Source organism: Crinia signifera, chromosome 2, assembly GCF_055691185.1.
Source record: "Crinia signifera chromosome 2, ASM5569118v1, whole genome shotgun sequence".
NCBI lineage: Eukaryota > Metazoa > Chordata > Amphibia > Anura > Myobatrachidae > Crinia > Crinia signifera.
This window is the reverse complement of record NC_139218.1, coordinates 111,215,002-111,235,842: the sequence shown is the minus strand read 5'-3', so window position 1 is coordinate 111,235,842 and position 20,841 is coordinate 111,215,002. Positions and strand designations below refer to the sequence as shown.

The window sequence follows — 20,841 nt, the reverse complement described above, 5'->3', positions numbered from 1 at the left end:
GTGCAGGGTAAATACTGGCTGCAATATTTTTACACTGCAATTTAGATTTCAGTTTCAACACACCCCACACAAATCTAATTTTCTCCATACATGTTACATCTGCCCCACCTGCAGTGCACATGGTACAACCCATTTTGTGAACAAATTTGTACTGCCATCAGCTCTGAATAAGGGCCGTTAGCCATTGAACTAGAGACCTGACAATTCTTTGATGTTGCCTTAGTGTTATTTGTGATCTCTTGGAGTAATATTTGTTGGGCTACCACTCCTGGGATGAGAAACAATGGTGAGATTTGACTACGTGTTCACTATCTGGATCGTTGAAGGACAAAGCTGTAATAAATTTCTTTACAACCTTTTCTAGCCTAATCATTAACAATTCTTTTACTGAGGTCCAGAGAAATATCCTTTGATTGAGGCATGTAATTCATTCCCAAACCAGTTCTGTGAAGACCTGATTTTGATAGACTAGTATCTTTTCTTTTTTTCCAAAACAAGTTTTTCAGTTTGCTTATGAAATTGTTTGCAGCAGATTATGATTTGTGATTCAAAAAAATATATGATATTGTCGTGGCACAATTGTGAATATCAATAGAAAAGCACATCAAAACTCTAAGTTGCAGTTGTATAAATTATTTCCACAATCAAATAATAGATCTAGAAAACTTTGCAGCTGTTCAAAGAATGAGTGGAACATCAATTCATATTTGTATACAGGGGATCAACAACTAAGATATACAAAGCTATAAACAATCAGAATACAGAAATGGATACATTAAGTAAGAAGACAGAGGAGCCTGGGGTTTCCTAGTTTAGGTGCCGGATGACTACCCGACTTTCAGGATTTCAACAATCAGTACACCGATACCGGAATCCCGACTGTTCCACTGCACGAGAGTTAGTTCCCAACTGACACGGGCGATTCTCCCTCATGGGGGTCCATGACAACAAGCCTGTACCGTGAAAGAGGCTTTGTGCGCCCACCTCCCTGTCGGAGTCCCAACCGTGTATTATGACCATTTCAATTAAAGTTTGTTTGTTGTATTGTTTTACAAATTGAAATAACTAATACATGATTTTAAAAAATCATTCAGAATTGGCAAGGAAAAAGGAGGGTAAGGAGGGGGGGGGGGTGTTAGACAAGACGGATATACGTTAGATTTATGGAGTATCATAATGAGTTATGGACATAGAATAGCGGATTAGGGGCCGTGTTTTCAACTGGGTCTAGAGGGACACAAACAGTACAGATCCGCCCCTATTCTCAAGTTATTTAAAAGTGAATGCTTCAATCTAACAACTGTTGAAAATTGTTTACAGATCCAGTAGGAAAGAATTAGTTTTTTAGCTAAAGAATAGAATAATTGGGAGGAGAGTTATATATTTCCAACTAGGGCCTAGGTTCCAGACTTATAAATATAAAAATAAACATGAAACAGGGTTTGTAGACAGTCTAAGAGAGAACAAAATATTTAACCCTTTGAGTGCCAAGTGAATTTATCAAAATAGGTGTGAAAATTGCCAACCAAATATTTTTGTTCTTCATAATGACCTGTAATATTTACCTTATGGGAAAATGTATCTTTTTTTTTACACAACATTCTTTATTTGAATTTACATAAAAAATGTGAGCGACGCTGGCATTTTGAGCAGATATTTTGTACATCTCTCACAGAAATGTTGGCACTCAAAAAGGGTTAATATCCAATTATTTTGTCCTAAAATGTCTTAATCTTGCCAGAGTCACAGAAATTGTGTGAAGGGTTGACTCTCTCATTCCACATTTAGGACAAATATCCATTATGTCCGGTGTGAGACTGCACTGGCTTCACTGTGACTGGCAGTGACTTCCTATTGGAAGTCCGACATGCCAGTCAAAAAGGCAGTCCCATTGGGAGGTGTTACCTCCCTCCGGGACGCCATGCTGCGGGCTGCCGTGCAAAAACAGCAAATGCACACACGCAGTACCTATATCGGTACTGCACACGCGCTGTCACGGTGCCAGTAACTTATATTGCACAGGCGCCGGAACCATGATTACCTCTATGGGCTGCTGCCGAAGCAGCCCATAGAAGCTGGCCATATGTGCAGTACATATGATTGTACTACGCATGCGCCAGTCCCGGCACCTGTCATCATAGGACAGGCGCTGGGGACCTGAAGGTAGCGGCGGTGACAGGGGAGGGGGTGCCTGTGGCCTGAGGCAGCCCCCCTACCTGAAAGAGGTAGGAGCTGCCACTGAATAAGAGTCTCTAAAAATAACATAATCCAAAATATGAACTGGTATTAGATGTTCCAGCGTGTGTATTCAAACAGTGGGAGCATATGGGTGAAAGAGATTCTGCGTATACCAATCCATTATATACCTGATAATAGCTGCATGTGAGAAGGAGCTCATATTGTGCATACCAAAACCACCCTATGCTTTGGGGAGGTGAAGTCTAGCTAAATACATTTTCGGTTTCTTTCCGGACCAGGATATTTGGAGAATATTGAGTTAACCTTTTTTCAAATCTTGTTTGGATAAAAGAAGAGGTAACATCTGAAATACATATTAGAGCATGAGAAAGTCAACTCTCTATATTACTGCAAGCATACCTGTTAGGGATAGGGATAGCTTGGACCAGTTGGTTAGCATCTTTTCAAACGAGATTTGTAACTGCATAACAGACAAAGCATTGGGATGCCATCGTTCAAACAGTCATTACAGTATTTCTATATATTTGAGGGAGGAGCAACATATAGAAAACTGTAATGGATGAGAGAAAATGTGATTGGTCAGTGCCTAATGGGAAGAGTTGATATTTGTTATAATTGTTCTTGAACCCTAAAAAAAGCCAAAGTTATTGATGAAACAGTAGTTTTAATTTCTGGTATGAACCCCTGGGGATTGGAAATAAATAGTAACATATCATCTGTAAATAGACTAAGTTTGACTTCCTTCAATTTTGCTACTACTTCTGTGATCGACGTTGGTGTGTGTAGGGCCATTGCTAGGGGCTCCAGGGCTATCGCGAATAGTAGTGGGTATAATGGGCATCCTTGTCTAGCCCCTTTATTTTTTTTTAAAATAACTGTTTATTACATTTTTCAACCATATAAAAAGTATAAGTATGTACTCATTACAAAGATTTGCAAAGAACAATTTTCACATCTTACAATTTGCATATTCTAAACTAATAATAGATGAAACTTCTTCTTAGCTTAGACTTAGATTCCTAAGAAAAACTTTTCTGGTAACAATGGGAATATGCATATTTTACATAACATCAAATAAGTGATTAAACCAATAACATAAAGGACAAAGACGAAGACATGGGTGAGGACACAGTGGTCGGAACACATAGGTTAGAAGGTGGGGAGGAAGACGACTGTATTTCTCATGAGATAGAGAATTTAAAGCTAAATAGCGGTAGGTAAATTGAATACGTTGGAACTTGGGAATGTGGTTTCTGAGGTTGAAGATGTGCATTCTGTATACTTCGTTGTCTCTATCTTGTCGAAAATTCGTAGAATTGAGTCTTGTACTGAGGTGTCAAGATCAGCTATAAAGGGGGCCCATGTTTTGTAAAAGGAGGCAAGACTAGTGTGAGGTGAAGATAAGGCTGTCTTCCTATGGAAGTATAATAGTTGATGAAGTTTTTGTTGAACCTCTGAGAGAGATGGGGAGGTACGGGATAGCCAATGCGTTAGTATTATCTTTTTCGCTACTGTTACTATAATAGTTGCGAGTTTAAAAATGTGATACTTGTTAGGACCAAAATTCCAATTTGTGAAATCAGCCAATATGCATGCTGCCAGATCAGGGACGATGCTGATGTGAAATAGACGTTTAAGGTAGTTTATGATTTTACACCGGAAACGGCGTACATATGGGCAGTCCCATAGACAGTGGATCAGAGAGGCAGATGCACAGTGGCATTTTGGGCATTCAACTGAGAGAGAGGGGTCGAAGTGCACATATTGGGCAGGAGAGACACGGGCTCGGTAAGGAGAATTTTAACTCGATCAGCTAGAGTTTGCAGAGTTGCAGAGTTAAAGTGCATTGGTGGGGGTGTTCCAGGTAAGAAGAAGTTAAACACTGGACATAATGGGGGAAATATACTAAAGGAAATTTGTAAAAAATAGGTGTATTTGTATCCAGAAATACACTTATCTTTGACATTTACTATCCCAAAAATACGGCGATTCGTAGTCGTATTGATAGCACATCAATACGAATACGAATTACTGTATTTTCGGGATAGTAAATGTCAAAATTAAGTGTATTTCTGGATACAAATACACCTATTTTTTACACATTTCCTTTAGTAAATTTCCCCCAATATTCCAGTTATTTTTGGAGCTAAATATTTTATCATTTTCATTAGTCAGACCATCTGGTCCAGGAGCTTTTCCTGATTTAAGACAGTGAATAACTCCTAATATAGCTTCTTTCATTATGGATTGGGATTAGTCTGTTGATAGCTGGGGAATCGGTAGTGATTAATGGATAAACAACTGTTTAGCTTTGTCTATATGAGGGGCAGAGTATAGTGTGGAGTAAAATGTGTGAAGAATCTAAAACATTTAGCTAAGGAGCCATCAAGATTTTTTTAAAGATTTAACCGATGCATGGGAACATTACCCTCATAATAGGTTGTGCAGTAGTTTATTGGACCTATTACCAAATCTGTGAAACTTTCAGTTCATTAAGAAAATAGGGCCTTATTCTGGTTCACTCCTTCTGGCAAATTCCTTCTTAGATGGACAAAACCATGTGCACTGCAGGGGGGCAGATGTAAAATGTGCAGAGGGAATTAGATTTGGGTGAGTTATTTTGTTTCTGTGCAGGAAAAATACTGACTGCTTTATTTTTACACTGCAATATAGATCTCACTTTGAAGTAAAACCCCACCCAAATCTAACTCTCTCTGCACAAGTAACATCTGCCCCCAGCAGTGCACATGGTTTTGTCCATCTAAGAAGGAATTTGCCAGAAGGAGTGAACCAGAATAAGGCCCATAGTTTGGACTCCAACTAGGAAAATAAATGATCAAATAGTAATTTATGCCTATTACAAATGTTTTTGTTTTCTTGGGTGGAAGTGTGCTATGCTTCTGACATGGTTGGCTTTCAAGATATAGTTGTGTGAATTTTTAGGTCTATTTGAATTGCCCTCATAATAAGTTTAGAATCCTGCCAAAACAGTAACGGCAAGCTCGTCTCCATCTCTGCGTTATTATGCTTGTATATATCCAATCTGCTTCTAGCATATTTCAACATTTTATGGAAATTGACACATGTGAAAGAAACCGCCACTGTCTCTAAGGGCCTTTATCAAATACCTGTAAGGAAGATTTTTTTTCCCCAACAATCTAATCTTAATCTAAGATACAAAATAAGAAATTTACTGAGAGTGGCAATATACGGCCGATCCCCGTACGAACCCGCGAATATGAATGGAGAATACGGCAAATTTACAAAGCTGCCCTATACTCCATATTCGTATTTGATGATGTTATAGCCATTCATATACATTCATATTTGGCATCCGTATTTACGTCTGCCAAATACATATGAAGCGGTAGCATCGCACGGATCAGTCAGATGCATGCGATGCTGCACTGTGTAAAAAAAAAAAATTTTGAAAAATAAATAATTTTTAAAAATCTGCTTGGGGTTCCCCCCCTGCTGTCAGTAAACCACATGCAGTGCGTGTGTGCTGCTGCCACCCAGGAGGGGGTCAGATCAGGGCCCCCGCCGTGCCCCTCCAGCAATCACGGGCCCAGGTAGTTATTACCCGCTACCCCCCCCCCCCCCCCCCCCCCTTTCGGCAGCCCTGAATGTCAGCCATTATCTTGCTAAATATAGTAACATCACTGGCCTCTGACATTAAGTATTATATTTTTTTTTTCTTGACAGATCTTCGGAATGGTCTTCAGTTTGGTTCTCTGCTGTGCCATTCGCAACTCTAGTGACATGCTCTGATCAGCAAAAAGATTTCGCCTTGTTCTCCGACCTGGATCACAATGCTACCTGCTGGCACAGGGACTGTTAGACACCTGTCAGCTCGGACAATCTTTCTTGCCCAAGCAATGTTAAATAAGCAAAATGCTAAGCTGTGTTTTGTGTAAAGCTATGCAATATACTATAAAACCCATTGCTCTGAAGAGCTAATATTGTTTGATTCAGAATTTTTTGAAATATTGCATTTAATGGTTAATGCTTTAAGGAGGCAATGCCACATAGCAAATAGCATTATGTAATGTACTACTGTATAAAGTTTCAGCTCTCCTCTTTTCTCTCCCTGTGTACAAATGACTGAGACCTTACCTTTCGATGCAGTTCCTTCTATTTAACTGAAACCGTCAATATTGCTGTAAAGTTACTGTAAAGAAAGTACAATGTTTGAGACTGTTTTGAGCATTTGGTTATTAAAAATATTAATATCCAAAAACATAAATGAATGTGCCTAATTTTTTTTAAATAACTTATAACTAACCTACAACAGCTATGAATGTACTGAAAGGTAAAATAAAAAGTACATATCTGCTTGGACTCCTGTAGTGCATTTTGGTTTTGCCTAAACTATCCTCAAGTGTTTTGGTTCAGATTTTTTCGTAATTTGGATTTTTTTTTTTTTTTTAACTTGGGTTTTGAATTGCATGTAAACAGGTCCAAATGACACGATTTTACCTGTTTTTTGAATTTTTTAAAAAAATCTATTTTTATCGATTTAAAAAAATATATATTTTAAAGGAACCCAAAGCCGTTTGGCTTTAGGTTCCTTTAAAGTACATCGTTCAGGTAGACTCTGCCAGAGTGAAATCCCGCATAAGGAATTAATGTGATCGATGTGCTAATAGATGTACTGATCTATTGCCAGAATATATGTAAAACATTCGTAAGATGCTAACCATTTCATTATTGTTCCACTGTGCACCAGTCATCACAGGTTAAGAGTAGCCAGAGACTTATCTGGCATATCCTGCTGTTGCAACCGTCACCATCCTCCCCTAAACTGCCTGGGCACACTTGCGTTTTTTAACGATATCATTTTTTTGGCACATCTAGCCTTTTTCTTGGCACTTCCATGGTACGGCCAGATACCACCTTCCTTTAATCACCTTGCCAGCAATAAAAAAAAAAATGCAACAGGCTTTCATTGCTGACCAGCGTCACACACTAGCATTGCGGCTCATACATAGGGGTAGTGTATCTCGGCCACCATGCGAATTCACCTCCGAATGATCAGGTTTGAATAACCCCTTGTTTCCACTCAGAACCCTAAAGTGATTCTGAACCGGGACTCAATTTCGCTCTGAAAATCTTAAATAGCTGCAGTAGTTTAAGACAATGCACTTCCCTTACTACAGTTTTACCTCTTCTTTAAGAGAATAATTATTTGGACCCACCATCTGGCTCATCATGCCACATTACATAAAATCGGGCGATTCACATGCAATTTGGGATTTTTTCATGTCACTGTCGCATGAAAAGCGTTCAAATTGCATGTGATTGACAGCAAGTCTGATGCAGTGCGTGGTCCTGTGCGCATTGCACCAAGCCTGTGAGTTTAAAGAACATTTCTGTATTTTGAAATATAAACTATATCATATTCATTATATTCATGTTTAACTGTGGCTCGTGCTTATCTTGTGTGGCTAGTTTTTAGAAAATAAAAAGTTTCAAAATTAATTAGTAATGCCACTTAATTTCCAGATGCTATGTTGAGAAGTAAATGATGGCATAACACAAGGGACACCAATGTAAAAGCACATGCCGCAACATATTTCTTTTTAGCAGCCATTTGCACACAGATTAAGATGAACAGATTAATCTCTGTAATTTTCTACAATTCCACTTAATGTGTAATGGGGACTCTGCTTGGCGTAACGTATGGCGGGGGCTTTGATTGGCGTAATGTGTAACAAGGCTCTGTCGTGGCGTACTGTCTAATGTGGGGCTCTGCCAAGCATAATTTGTGTAGCGGGGGCGCTATACCTAGTATAATATGTATAGGGGGCTTTACCTGGTGCAGTGTGTCTAAGGGGCTCCACCTGGCATAGTGTGTTTAAGTGACTTTTCCTGGTGCATTGTGCCTAAGGGGCTCTACCTGACGCAGTGTGTCTAAGGGGCTTTACCTGGTACAATGTGTAGAAGCACTCTACCTGGTGCAATGTGTTACTACTGTGTGACATAATTTCAATCGATAATTTTATATGGCCACCCCCTTCCCCATTAAGCAATGCCCTTAATTGTTTTGCAGGTATCTTCTGCGTAGATTGTCCCTATTTTGAGTAGGGGTGGGGGGGCACCAATTCCCTTTCTGACACAGGGCACCAAAATGTCTAGTTACAGCACTGTCTGCATGTATAGCACAACCTCTGTCAGGGGTGTTGGAACAGCGGAGGCCTGACAAACATGACAGAGGCGCGTTGGAGCTTATCTTCAGATCCCCATGGGAGGCTTCTTTAAAAACAGTGTACTGCTGCTGCAGGGTGATGTATCCCTTCGGAACTAGCCATCTCTCTTTCTTGACAGATATATTACTGGGATCTGCTTGATATTAGACAAGGTCACCACAATGGAGGGGTGTAGTGGAAAAGGCTAGTCCCTCGCTGTACGCAGAGCAAATGGTACCTGGAGAAGTCCCTTTTAAAAAGCCAATCTGGGATAAAAAAGCAATGATCTTGGGTGTGGAATCAAGGCAACTGGAACAAAGCTCAACGCGTTTCAATATAGAAGCACCCACATTTTCTTCAGGAGCTTGCCTAATATCAAACATATCGTTTAAAACAGCAATATATTGGATATGAAACATTCCAGGATACTTTCAAGCTAGGTATTTGACCGGGACATTGACTCTATTTACCTTTTATTGAGTCCATGAGGTGTGGTATTCTCCTGAAATGGAGCACTTAATAATTATCATGGCCTTTTAAATTGTTTTTATGTGTTAATTTGCATGCATTTAAATATTGAAATGTATTATTGACCTTAGCCTTATTTTATATAATTTTTTTTTTTTATTTAACTCAGTGAAGCATAAGTGCTGATCAAATTGTTGTGTTTGTCTTTTTGGTTCTTTGGGGGTTCAACATTTCCCCATTGAACAGCTGCACCATAATAGCGCCCAGGTCTTATCTTTTTATTTATCATCCCAACCCAAAGAAATGTGATAAAATATTAGTGAGGTTTTCCCTCTGATAATTATCTGCAATGTGAATAATTGCACATCCCCCAAGTTTCAGCCTTAATTGAATACTCCCCTTAATATATTCTACAGCTTCTAACATAGACAGACAGACAGACAGACAGACAGACAGATAGATAGATAGATAGATAGATAGATATTTTTAAAGTCAGTGGTGCCGAGAGAGGGGGAGGGGTACCAGGGCAGCCATCAGGGGTGGACTGGAGTTTATAAAGTATAATTTGTAATAAACAAAGCTCACAATTCCCATGAAGCAATGTAGATGTTGAGTAGTGTGACCCGTGCTGCAGACACCAGAGGTCTCACCAGACATTCCAAGTGTTCGAGAAAAGGAAGGGGGGCCCTGCCTATTTTTTCAGTCTCGGCACCCACAATTTCAGATGGCAGTCCTGGGGGGTACAAATTACCTGGGCACAGATCTGATGGAGAGGACCCTTTTAACTGGCAGCAGGAGCTGCAAGGCCTCCGCTCTATCGATGCCGAGAGAGCGTATATTGTTTTAGTCCAAGAAACACACTACCGACACTATGATACAGAGCCCAAACTTTAGCAATCACTTTTTTACCCACCACTTTTTATTGCCACTACTCACATTCCAAATCTAAGGGAGTGGCAATTCTCTTTGCTAAACATCTACCTGTTTCCTAAATAGTGGTTCGTCAAATGGAGGAGGGTAGATGCCTTCTCGTTAAATGTACTCTAGCTAACCAAATTTTACCCATTGTTAATATTAGCGCTCCGAACCAGGGCCAACCAGCCTTCCTTGAGAAGATGTTCGATAAGATGTCATCTCTCCGGGAGGGGATCCTGGTAATTGGAGGAGACCCGAACTGGGCCTTAGATCCCTGCCTAGACATGTGCTCCGGGCTCTCCCTCCCTGAAATCACATCGCTAAAGGTAAGACAACTGCTCCACACTCACTAGATGTCCGACGTTTGATGTGTCCTCCACCCCACAAAGAGGGATTTTTCCCATTAAAATCTCTCAGCATTGGATTCTGGATGTCCAGGCCATCATCTGGGATTTTGTATGGGGTGGAAAAAGACCATGCCTAAGGACAACACCTTGGGAGGTCTTCGGCTCCCCAATATCCAGGGATACTACCATACCTGCTTACTAACAAGAGTGGTCAAGGAAAGATGTGTTGAAGTACTGGATCCAGATTGAACAACAGGGAATGTCTATGCCTATTTCCTTGGTTCCATGGCTCCCTAACCCTCCTAGTCTTAATCACCCCACTATAGGTCCTATTCTGCATTCCTGGAACTCCCTTAGGAAATCTCCCTCTATTTCATCTAAGTCCTCATCGAATATATCCTTTTTAGCACATAGTGGCGTCCCCCCTGGGTTGGACCTTAGATCGTTTAGCTATTGGTCCTGGTGCTGAGGGCCATACTGATTGGAACTTAACTGACACGGAATGTTGGCGGCATTTACAAGTCTGCCATTATTTCAAATCCCTTGGCCCGTCTGGGGCCAAGGGATTTGAAATAATGGCAGACTTGTAAATGCCGCCAACATTGTAAAAGACTTCGTATGTCTCTTACCCCTCTTGATCTCCTCTGTGCTAATATGTCCCCTCCCTACCATACTATCTCATTAATATACAATCTTAATTTGAATGACTTGGGACCAAGAACTGGGTGCAGAGGTTGGTGAAACCAATTGGGTTAAAAATTTTCCACTTAGCACATGCCTGATCCCCTAGTGTAAAATCCGGGAGACCCAATACAAACTGTTGTCTCGCTGGTACAGATGCCCGGATGTCCTCTCTAAGATTGGGATCGGGGTTCCCAATATCTGCTGGCGATGCTCTAGGGCTCCTGGCAACCCATTCCACATATGGTGGCAATGCCCCCTCATACTTCCTTTTTGGTCTGAGGTTTTTAAACTCTTTGCGATTATTATGGGAAAACCCAGTGGTTGTTTCACCTCTCCCATGCACCTCCCACGTGATATCAAAATCCCTGCTTTGCCATGTAAATAAGGCTGCTAAATCAAGTATCCCGGTGAGATGGCGCTCCTCCTCTCCTCCAACGATTAATGATTGGTTTAAGAAAATTGATTTCTTTATGGACTTGGATTATATCCTTTCCTCTGCGTATGACACATATGCACTATTTAGAGATACGTGGTTCTGTTGAATGGTCCAAGATCCTTTTGTATATGGAGTTATTACTGTACAATAAGTCGAACAACGTAATGGCTGAATAGACCATGTAGTGAATTAAACATGATAGTAGGGGTGTGGCTAGCCAGGAGCATGTGACTTAAGGAGCCTATGGGTTTGGGATAGATGTCTTGTCAGTTGTAGTTATCAGAGCTGAAAGAGGAGGAGTCAGCCTCTTTTTCTTCAGAAAGTTTGGTGAGTAGACGTAGAGCCTGTAGCTCTTGTATACTTGCCTGCTTAGGTGCCCCTTTATTCGAGAGTTAGCTTAGCGTGATCACTGTGAAATTTTGCTGAGATGCCCCGTGCTAGGCAGTCCCCCTCCCCGCGCCCTCGGCGTAATGTCCGCCCGCCCGCCCGTCTGCGGCAGGATTCGGGCCTAGGCCAGGAGGCAGCCAGTACACCTGAGCCCAGAGACGCTGCGCTTGGGGCCTTACCTGCGAGCGGGCGTTCTGCCTCAGGGGCTCGCGGACGCGGGTCTGCTGCGGCGGGGCGCCGCACGAGAGGTAGGGCGGCTGAGCGCGGTGGTATGGCGTCACGCGGTGTGCGCCCGTCGACGGGACGGGCGCGCCGCAGTCAATCAGGTGAACCGGCGGCTCCGGCCGAGGCGGCTGAGCCGGAAGCCAGCGGGAGGCGGCGGTCTGCTGCCACTAGGAGCGGGAGAGCAGGGTCTGTAGAGCGGGTAGCGGCGGACCGCTCTGGCATGGCGCGGCCAGCCAGGGGACGCGGCCGCTCACCCAGGGGCAGGCACAGCGCGGCAAGGGGGGACAGGGACACCGTGCAGGGGACAGCGCGCAGGCCCCTCTTAGATAGCCAGCGATCCTCCTGGGGCGCATTGTATAGGGATGCCCTAGAAGCAGGGGGAGAGAGTGAGGAGGAGGGCAGTAAGAGGAGCAGCAGGCGTCACAGAGGGCAGCCCTCTGGACGTGGTGGTCGACAGGGCGCTGTTTCTGCGCACAGAGCAGCTAGTAGATCAAGGAATGCAGCCCCCTCTTTTGACCCTGCTTTTCTGTCGGCAGCATTATCCTCAGTAGCTGGTGCCCTGGCTCCACTTGTTGATGGTCCCCCTGAGCAGACAGGGCGCTCTGGCTCAGGCAGGCGCAGGTCCTCTAACACTAGGGGAGAGATCATACCCGGTTGCGCAGCGTTTGTGAATGCATTTAGGGAGTTAGAATCAGAGCAGCCAGGTCCTTCCCGGCCGGTGGGCCTGGGGGGTAGGGCTTCACAATCATCCCGCTCTGGTAGCAGACGCAGCGGGAGGCGCTCTTCTGCTCTTGTACCTGCAGATATACGGATGCAGGATGAGGAAGATGATGAGGAGGAGGAGTTTGAGGCAGAGGAAGAAGATAATGACGACGACACATGGGCTGCGCAGCCCGAGGACACAGGTGAGGAAGACACTGAGGAGGAGGGGGATGATAGGTGTAACTCCTCCACGGCAGGCTCACATTCCACACGCCACACATCTAGTTCTTCCTCTTCCTCTGCAGCGGGTTCAGACGTGGGTAGTACCACGAAGGCAAGGAAACGTGCCGCAAGGTACGCAAAAAAGGAGGCGGGCCGCCAGTTAGGCCGTGGCAAGCGCAAGAGAGGTGCCATTTCCCGCAGGGAGAGGAAGAGGAGGAATTTGCCTTCAGTTGTGCACTGCGATTATACCAAAGTGCTGCGTGGCCTTAGGGAGAGCTGCCGTATAAAGATTGAGAAGGGCGACTTCGTGGACTTGTTCAGCTTAACTGACGAGTCCAAGAAAGCGTATAAAGCAGCAAAGGCCAAGGGTGGAATTGGGTCAGAGGCTTTCCGCTCGTACGATAATTGGCTGGCAGGCTTCTGCGTCTTTGCAGCTTGTTACCTAGAAGACCGCCCAGATGAGCATATGAATATCATTAGGTATATTCATATGGTGCATGATATGTACACAAGGTACGGGGGTGTAGCATGGAGGTCATATGACGACCAGTTCCGCAGAAAGCAGGACTGTCTTCATGTTATGGATTTCGGCTGCAAGGACGTCGAAGTCTGGATGGAGGTGTTTAGACTACATACTGAGGCGGCTGAGGGATCTAGGCAACAGGCGGCAGTGGTATCCGCCACACCTAACCAGCAGAGACCGGCGCAAGACGCTCAGACGCAGAAGCGCTTTCCCCCGGGGGGCAGGGCATTTACCCCGGGTATGGCAAAAGGGAAGTGTTATGCCTTTAACAATTCCTTTTGCCAGCAAGGCCAGAGATGCAAGTATAAGCACGTTTGCATAAACTGTTCTGGCAATCACCCGGCGTCGACCTGCTTTCGAGGTAACCGCCCCGCTAGAGGGGCGGGAGGACAATCGGCCCACAAACCCTCTCCCGCAGGCGCACCTCGCTAGGGCGCATACCCCGGTCTAGGCCGACGCCATGCGTCAATGGCTCCGCCTGTACCCAAATAGAGAGGTTGCTGAGTTCTTGTTAAAAGGTTTTACAGTTGGTTTTCTTTTACCTGTTCAAGGGGAAGTTCGGGGTGGGTCCTTTCGGAACCTGCAGTCCGCCCGTTCCTTTCCGTCAGTTCTCAAAGAGAAAGTAGAAAAGGAAATTTGCCTAGGGCGCATGGCAGGCCCCTTCCCAGCCCCCCCCATAGAGGGGCTAGTGATATCTCCAGTGGGGGTAGTCCCTAAGAAGGTTGCTGGAAAATTCAGGTTAATCCAGCACCTTTCTTACCCAGAAGGCTTCTCTGTGAATGACGCCATCCCAGAGGAGGTTTGTTCAGTGACTTACCAGTCATTTGACGAGGCATTGGATATGGTCCGTTCATTCCAGATGGGGGCCCTTATGGCAAAGGTGGACGTTGAATCTGCTTTTCGACTCCTTCCTTTGCACCCCAGCGCATTTAGGTACATGGGCTTTCGCATAGGCGAGGAATACTTCATTGACAAATGCTTGCCAATGGGGTGTTCGGTATCCTGTGCTTATTTTGAAAGGTTCAGTACCTTTTTGCACTGGTGCATCGAAAAATCAGCCGGTGTGGGCGGGATCGCCCACTACCTGGATGATTTTTTGTGCGTCGGCCCTCCGAACTCGGGACACTGCGCCCACCTCCTTGCAACCATGCGTTCTCTCTTCCAGCAATTTGGTGTGCCAATTGCGGAAGAGAAAACGGAAGGTCCTGTGACTTGCTTGTCGTTTCTGGGGATCCAGATCGACACCCGGCTGGGGTTATGTCGCCTTCCCCCAGATAAGATCTTTAGGCTGAAGGAAACTATTGCCACGTTCAGAGAATCGCGCAAGGTCACATTGCGTCAAGCTCAGTCCCTGCTAGGCCAGCTTAACTTTGCGTGCAAGGTTATTCCTATGGGAAGGCTTTTCTGTAGGAAGCTGGAGCCGGCAACGGCGGGAGTCAACAGATCTCATCATCTCATACGCCTCTCAGCAGAGATTAGGCGAGACCTGGCCGTCTGGTCCTCCTTCTTAGAGGATTTCAACGGCATAAGGATCTGGATGGCTCCCGCCGTTGACAACTACTCGCTTCAGCTATACACTGATGCTGCCGGGGCGACGGGCTTTGGCTGCTTCCTGGAAGGTAGCTGGTGCGCGCAGGCGTGGCCTTCAGAGTGGTTGCAAAATGGTCTGAACAGGGACCTGCTCCTACTGGAGCTGTTTCCTATCATGGTAGCCATGGAGTTATGGGGTCCCCGCTTGTCCAATCGCAGCTGCGACGGGCTTTGGCTGCTTCCTGGAAGGTAGCTGGTGCGCGCAGGCGTGGCCTTCAGAGTGGTTGCAAAATGGTCTGAACAGGGACCTGCTCCTACTGGAGCTGTTTCCTATCATGGTAGCCATGGAGTTATGGGGTCCCCGCTTGTCCAATCGCAGCGTCCTGTTTTGGTGTGATAATTTCAGCACTGTCCACGCAATTAACAATCAGAAGGCGAAATCTCCACTGGTACTAAGGGTCCTTGCGCAGTTATTCTTGCAGTGCCTGCGTCATAACGTTATGTTCAAAGCTAGGCACGTGCCAGGGGTTCAGAATGAGATTGCGGACGCTTTGTCTCGTTTCCAGTGGGAGCGTTTCAGACAGCTAGCTCCCCGCGCTGACGCTGTTGGGGTCTCGTGCCCGCTTTATGTTTGGCAGGTGATCGGGCCGGACTGGAGGGGTTAGCGGAGCGGTCACTGGCGCCAGCTACCCTTAGGACCTACCGCCAAGCATGGGCAGAATGGCAATCGTTCTCTGGAGGTGCAGCGCGGCAAGGTAGGCGTGGCCATAAGCTTTTGCTTTCTTTTGTGTGGAAGTTGTACAACACAGGCAAGTCTAGGGCGGTGGCAGTGCGCTATTTAGCCGGTATTTCCTTTTTTGCGCAGCTTCACGGCTTGACGGATTATACAAAGGGTTTTCTGATTAGGAAAGCCATGAAAGGTTGGGCGCGGGTGGCACCAGTTGCGGCCGATCGCAGGCGCCCTATTGATTCCTCGCTTCTTGTTTCGCTTTGCGGTAAGGTTAGTTGTTACGCAGATTCCGCGTTCGAATCGTTGTTATTTAGAGTAGCTTTCTCGATTGCTTTTCATGGGGCGCTGAGAGTGTCAGAGCTGGTAGCGCCGGCAAAGCATAAGCATGCGACACTGCTTTGCTCGGATATACGCTTAGACCAAGGGACTATGTGGTGTAGAATCAGGCGCTCAAAAACAGATCAGTTAGCCAAGGGGAATTGGGTGAAGATGGCCCCCGGGGTCACTCCTTCAGTGTGCCCCGCGAGTTTATCAGCGCAGTACGCGTCAGTCCGTCCTGAGGTTCAAGGTTCATGGTTGGTTCACTATGATGGAGTGCCATTGACCAGGTACCAGTTCAGCTGGATGTTGAGAACGTGTCTGAAGGGGTTGGGGCTGTCGGCCCTTGATTACGGCACCCATTCTTTCCGCATAGGCTCCGCCACGTCTGCAGCGGGCGCAGGGTGGTCGGTTTCAGACATAAAGAAACTAGGGCGTTGGCGCTCCGCGTCGTATAAAAAGTACATACGTCCACACCTCCTTCCCTGATGGTCTGTGCGTGTATGGTTTCCAGTGATGACTGCACTCCTATGTACCCCCCCCCCCCTTCTTAGTCCTACTCGGGGATTAGCTACGCTCTGTTGTTGGGCCAGCGTCCGGAGTTTTCACGCTTTTTTGCCTGACCTGACGGACTGAATCTGGCTGCACTCAATTCGGCTAATTAGGTTTTTAATTAAGAGTCCCTCAGCAGGTTCAGTCGTTTTTTCTCCGGCCGAGTAATCCTCTTCTTCCCCTCAAACATCCAACTCCCCTTCCCCTTGTTTGTGATTATCCTTGTATTCTTGAGTGGCTTCAACTAGGTTGAAGCAATGCTACCGCACCAAATTTGTGCAGAACCCAAATTTTTTCTTTGGCAGATCCTCCTAAAATGCATTATACTTATCCTTAATTAACGCATTCTAACTCCTTTCTACGCAATTTCTCCTTCAGGTATGGGCAAGGACAACTTCAGGGTATGGATAGTGGGTCACTCATTTGTATATTGGGCTGAGAAGTTGGTGGCTGCAGGTGAAGGACCTGTCTTTGATGGGAGTGGCTTGGTGCGTTGGATGGGAGTGAGGGGAATGTCCTGGCGCGAGCTAAGGGCTTTCCTCATGGATAAGGTGTTGTTGTTTGGGTTGCCTCAAGTGCTGGTCCTTCATCTGGGAGGTAATGACCTGGGGAAAATGTCCCAAATGAAATTAAGGGCTTTGATCCTCGGGGATCTGGCCGCAGTGAGGGCAGCCTGGCCTGAGTGCATCCTTATCTGGTCCTGTATGGTGCCTCGACTGTGTTGGAAAGGAGTCAGAGACTGTAGGGCCATTGACGAGGCTAGGAAAAAGCTAAATGCAGCGGTCTCACGATGGGTAGTTGAAGCAGGTGGTGCAGTTGTGCGACACGAACAGATAAGATTCCGTTACCATCAGCTGTATAGGCCCGACGGAGTCCACTTAGTTAAGGCGGGTTTAATATTGTTCGTGGAGGATCTGTTGGTAGTGGTAGGATCAGTTCTTTAATTGGTGGCGGGGCGGGGCCTCAGGGATCTGGGTCCCCGCTTTGGCGGAAAAGAACGGCTTGTTGATCATTTTGAGATGTTTCCCTAAGTTATTTTGCAGCGTATTTGGTGTTGTTTCGGTGCGCTCGCCTCCCATTGGCTTAGGCCTTTCGCTAGACCACCCGCCTCGGGGGTAGCGAACCCACCCGGATGGGTGGGCAGTCAATGGGGAGGTGGGGAGGATACCGCTTTTCTGAGTTAGACCGAATAGCGTATGCTTGTTGGGGGTTGAGCTTAGTACATAGCCGTTCTTTCTGGCCACCATTAAAATTAAAATAAATTAACTAATTAAACCAAACTAAAAAATTAGCTTAAAAAACTTTTAAATAAATATCAGCTGACAAATTCTGCCAAATCCAAGTCTCCATGTCTTTATTTCTGGATAGAGTGTTAAGTTTAAGGTTGTCATCACACACATGCTTCAGGTCACACATCTGCTATTACAATGTTTAGAACAACGTAATGGCTGAATAGACCATGTAGTGAATTAAACATGATAGTAGGGGTGTGGCTAGCCAGGAGCATGTGACTTAAGGAGCCTATGGGTTTGGGATAGATGTCTTGTCAGTTGTAGTTATCAGAGCTGAAAGAGGAGGAGTCAGCCTCTTTTTCTTCAGAAAGTTTCCCACCCTCCCTTCCCTTGTTTTCGATTAGGGGTGGTTATTTAATTGCGTCGGCTGATTGGCGGAAAAGAACGGCTTGTTGATCATTTTGAGATGTTTCCCTAAGTTATTTTGCAGCGTATTTGGTGTTGTTTCGGTGCGCTCGCCTCCCATTGGCTTAGGCCTTTCGCTAGACCACCCGCCTCGGGGGTAGCGAACCCACCCGGATGGGTGGGCAGTCAATGGGGAGGTGGGGAGGATACCGGTTTTCTGAGTTAGACCGAATAGCGTATGCTTGTTGGGGGTTGAGCTTAGTACATAGCCGTTCTTTCTGGCCACCATTAAAATTAAAATAAATTAACTAATTAAACCAAACTAAAAAATTAGCTTAAAAAACTTTTAAATAAATATCAGCTGACAAATTCTGCCAAATCCAAGTCTCCGTGTCTTTATTTCTGGATAGAGTGTTAAGTTTAAGGTTGTCATCACACACATGCTTCAGGTCACACATCTGCTATTACAATGTTTAAGAAAGTTTTTAACTGTATTGATAGTTTCAATTTCAATATTTTCCTTGTGTTTAATGTTGGTAACTAATAAAATGTTGTTTCAAGATATCGGCTCTTCTATGCCAAAACCTCTCTGGTAACATAATAATGGCTTGTCTAAAAATAGCCTTCAAACTGTGGAAAGTAGTAAGATGATAAACTGTGAGTAAGACAATATGTGCCCGGTATTTCGTATTATAAGCTAAGGCACACTGCCATAGTAAATCTGTTTAAGACATCAGTAAAACCTGTGCCAGCCTTTAGTTTCAAGCTACTATACCACAATGGTAACAGATATCCGGGGAAATTTACTGAGTTGTGAGTTGTATTTCACATGGGAGCCTTTCGCACATATGCCGGGCCACGTCTGGCACCTGCTACGCACAGGCTGAGCGTCGGATACACAGGACTATGCCGCATGTACACACAGCCGCCATTGGACACACATAAAGCAGTGCCGAGCCAGTCAGGAGCTGTTCGCAGGCCGCCTGTTGCCCAACCCTGTTCTAGAAGGTGCTAAAAAATGAGATGTAGTTTCTGATTTGTTGCCCAAATTTCCCCCATCATCTTTTGCATTCTTTGCTTTTGCCAAATAATGTAGGCTATATGAATTAATTTTGATACACATTAAAATGTGACCTTCATTTTTTTTCATAGAATTTATGTTATGTTTAATTTAATATGTGTATGATAGGTCATGGGCATAGCTTGCTAATGTGGTGACATCACATGCTGGTCCTGGTTTCTGAATATAAGACCAGGACACTGCGTCGGTGCAAGACTGTAAAAAAGATGCAGTGTGATCTGGAGAAACTAGTGGTCATACCTCCCAACTGTCCCGCTTCCCGCGGGAACGTCCCGGTTTTTGGGGACGTTTCCACGCCCCGCCCGGCCCGGCATTGTCCCTCGGTGGGGGGGGGCAGTTGGGAGTCCCCCCCAGCCTGAAGACAATAGACGCAGTGCGCATGCGCATAGCGTCTATTCAGCGACAAAGAGTGATGCAAACCGGGAGCGTGGTCTTAGGACGCGTCATCCCGTGAGGCCATGCCCCCTTTTCATAGGCCATGCCCCTTTTTTTGGGGGGGGGGGGGCACCAAAAGTTGGGAGGTATGCTGGTGGTTGTTAATCTGGCTCTACATTTAAGGTTTATTTGTTAAATGTATATGAGCATTATACACAATTGAAGTTGGCTTTTATACTGTGCTTATTCTGGTTCACTCTTTCTGGCAAATTCCTTCTTAAATGGACAAAACCATGTGCACTGCAGAGAGAGTTAGATTTGGGTGGGGTTTCACTTCCAACTGAGATCTATATTGCAGTGTAAAAATAAAGCAATCAGTATTTTCCCTGCACAGAAAATAACTCACCCAAATCGAATTCTCTTTGCACATTTTACATCTGCCCCCCCCCCCCCCCCCCCCCCCCCCGCCGCAGTGCACACATGGTTTTGTTAATCTAAGAAGGAATTTGCCAGAAGGAGTGAACCAGAATAAGGCCCTTTGTATGCATGTTCTGAACTGATATCCTGAGATTGGGGTTTAATGGAAGGAGCTACCCAGATATTTTTAATTACACTGGGAGCCTTGGCACTATCCTGGGCTATGCCTAATAGGGGGTTGGGGGGGGGGGATGAGTTCTTTGCACTTTTTCCCCATTTTTTTATCTATCTAAAATGGATCACCCAATAAAAAGCATGGATTCTCACAAAAACACACACAGTCAAACCTGTCTGCTTTCGTCCGCCACTGGAAAAACTGCCCCCCCCCCCCCCCACACACACACACACACACACACACACACACACACACACACACACACACACACATGGCATTTTGGTAAGACAAAAACATGTACTGCACTTTATTTATATATCTATCCGGTGCAGATCGGTCTCTACCCTGCATCCAGTAGCTGAGCGTTGTGGAGCATTGCTGGGCAACATATGCAGTATATATACATATACTTATTTTAAATATATTTCTTCATATTGGTGTAAAAAAATGCACCTCTGTTATTAACAAGAGTCAGTACGATAGTACTCCCATTCCAAATTACACCACAGAGTAGCACAGCAGAACCAGTGGTGTAACTAGCCATTTTGGTACCCTGTACCAGGTGACTGCCCCACCACCACAGCCAAAACGGTGAGGCAAAATGTAGGAGAGTGGCTTCACGAGAAAGGGGTGTGGCCATATAAAAGTACTAATAACACCGTAATGCCCATAACACATTATACCACTCACAGTAATGCCCATTATATATTATGCCATACATCATGATGCC

General features: G+C 45.1%; 1 protein-coding gene and 1 long non-coding RNA gene across 3 annotated transcripts in view; one reads left to right on the top strand and one right to left on the bottom strand.

Annotated features, from left to right (window-relative positions):
• The window catches only part of TSPAN2 (tetraspanin 2), a 167,342-nt gene extending 160,902 nt beyond the window's left edge, over nucleotides 1-6,440 (top strand). The window contains exon 8 of the mRNA XM_083172713.1: nucleotides 5,905-6,440. Coding sequence (XP_083028839.1) covers nucleotides 5,905-5,970 — 66 coding nt within the window. The 3' untranslated portion in view covers nucleotides 5,971-6,440. The remainder of the gene's footprint in view (nucleotides 1-5,904) is intronic.
• Nucleotides 1-20,841, bottom strand: part of LOC146059975 (uncharacterized) — a 175,331-nt gene that overhangs the window by 96,302 nt on the left and 58,188 nt on the right. The window contains exon 3 of one of the 2 annotated variants that reach the window (XR_014470340.1): nucleotides 5,822-6,370. The exons of the other annotated variant lie outside the window; for it this stretch is intronic. This is a non-coding gene — a long non-coding RNA (uncharacterized LOC146059975). Of the gene's footprint in view, nucleotides 1-5,821; nucleotides 6,371-20,841 lie in introns of those variants that run through there. 2 annotated transcript variants of the gene reach the window in all.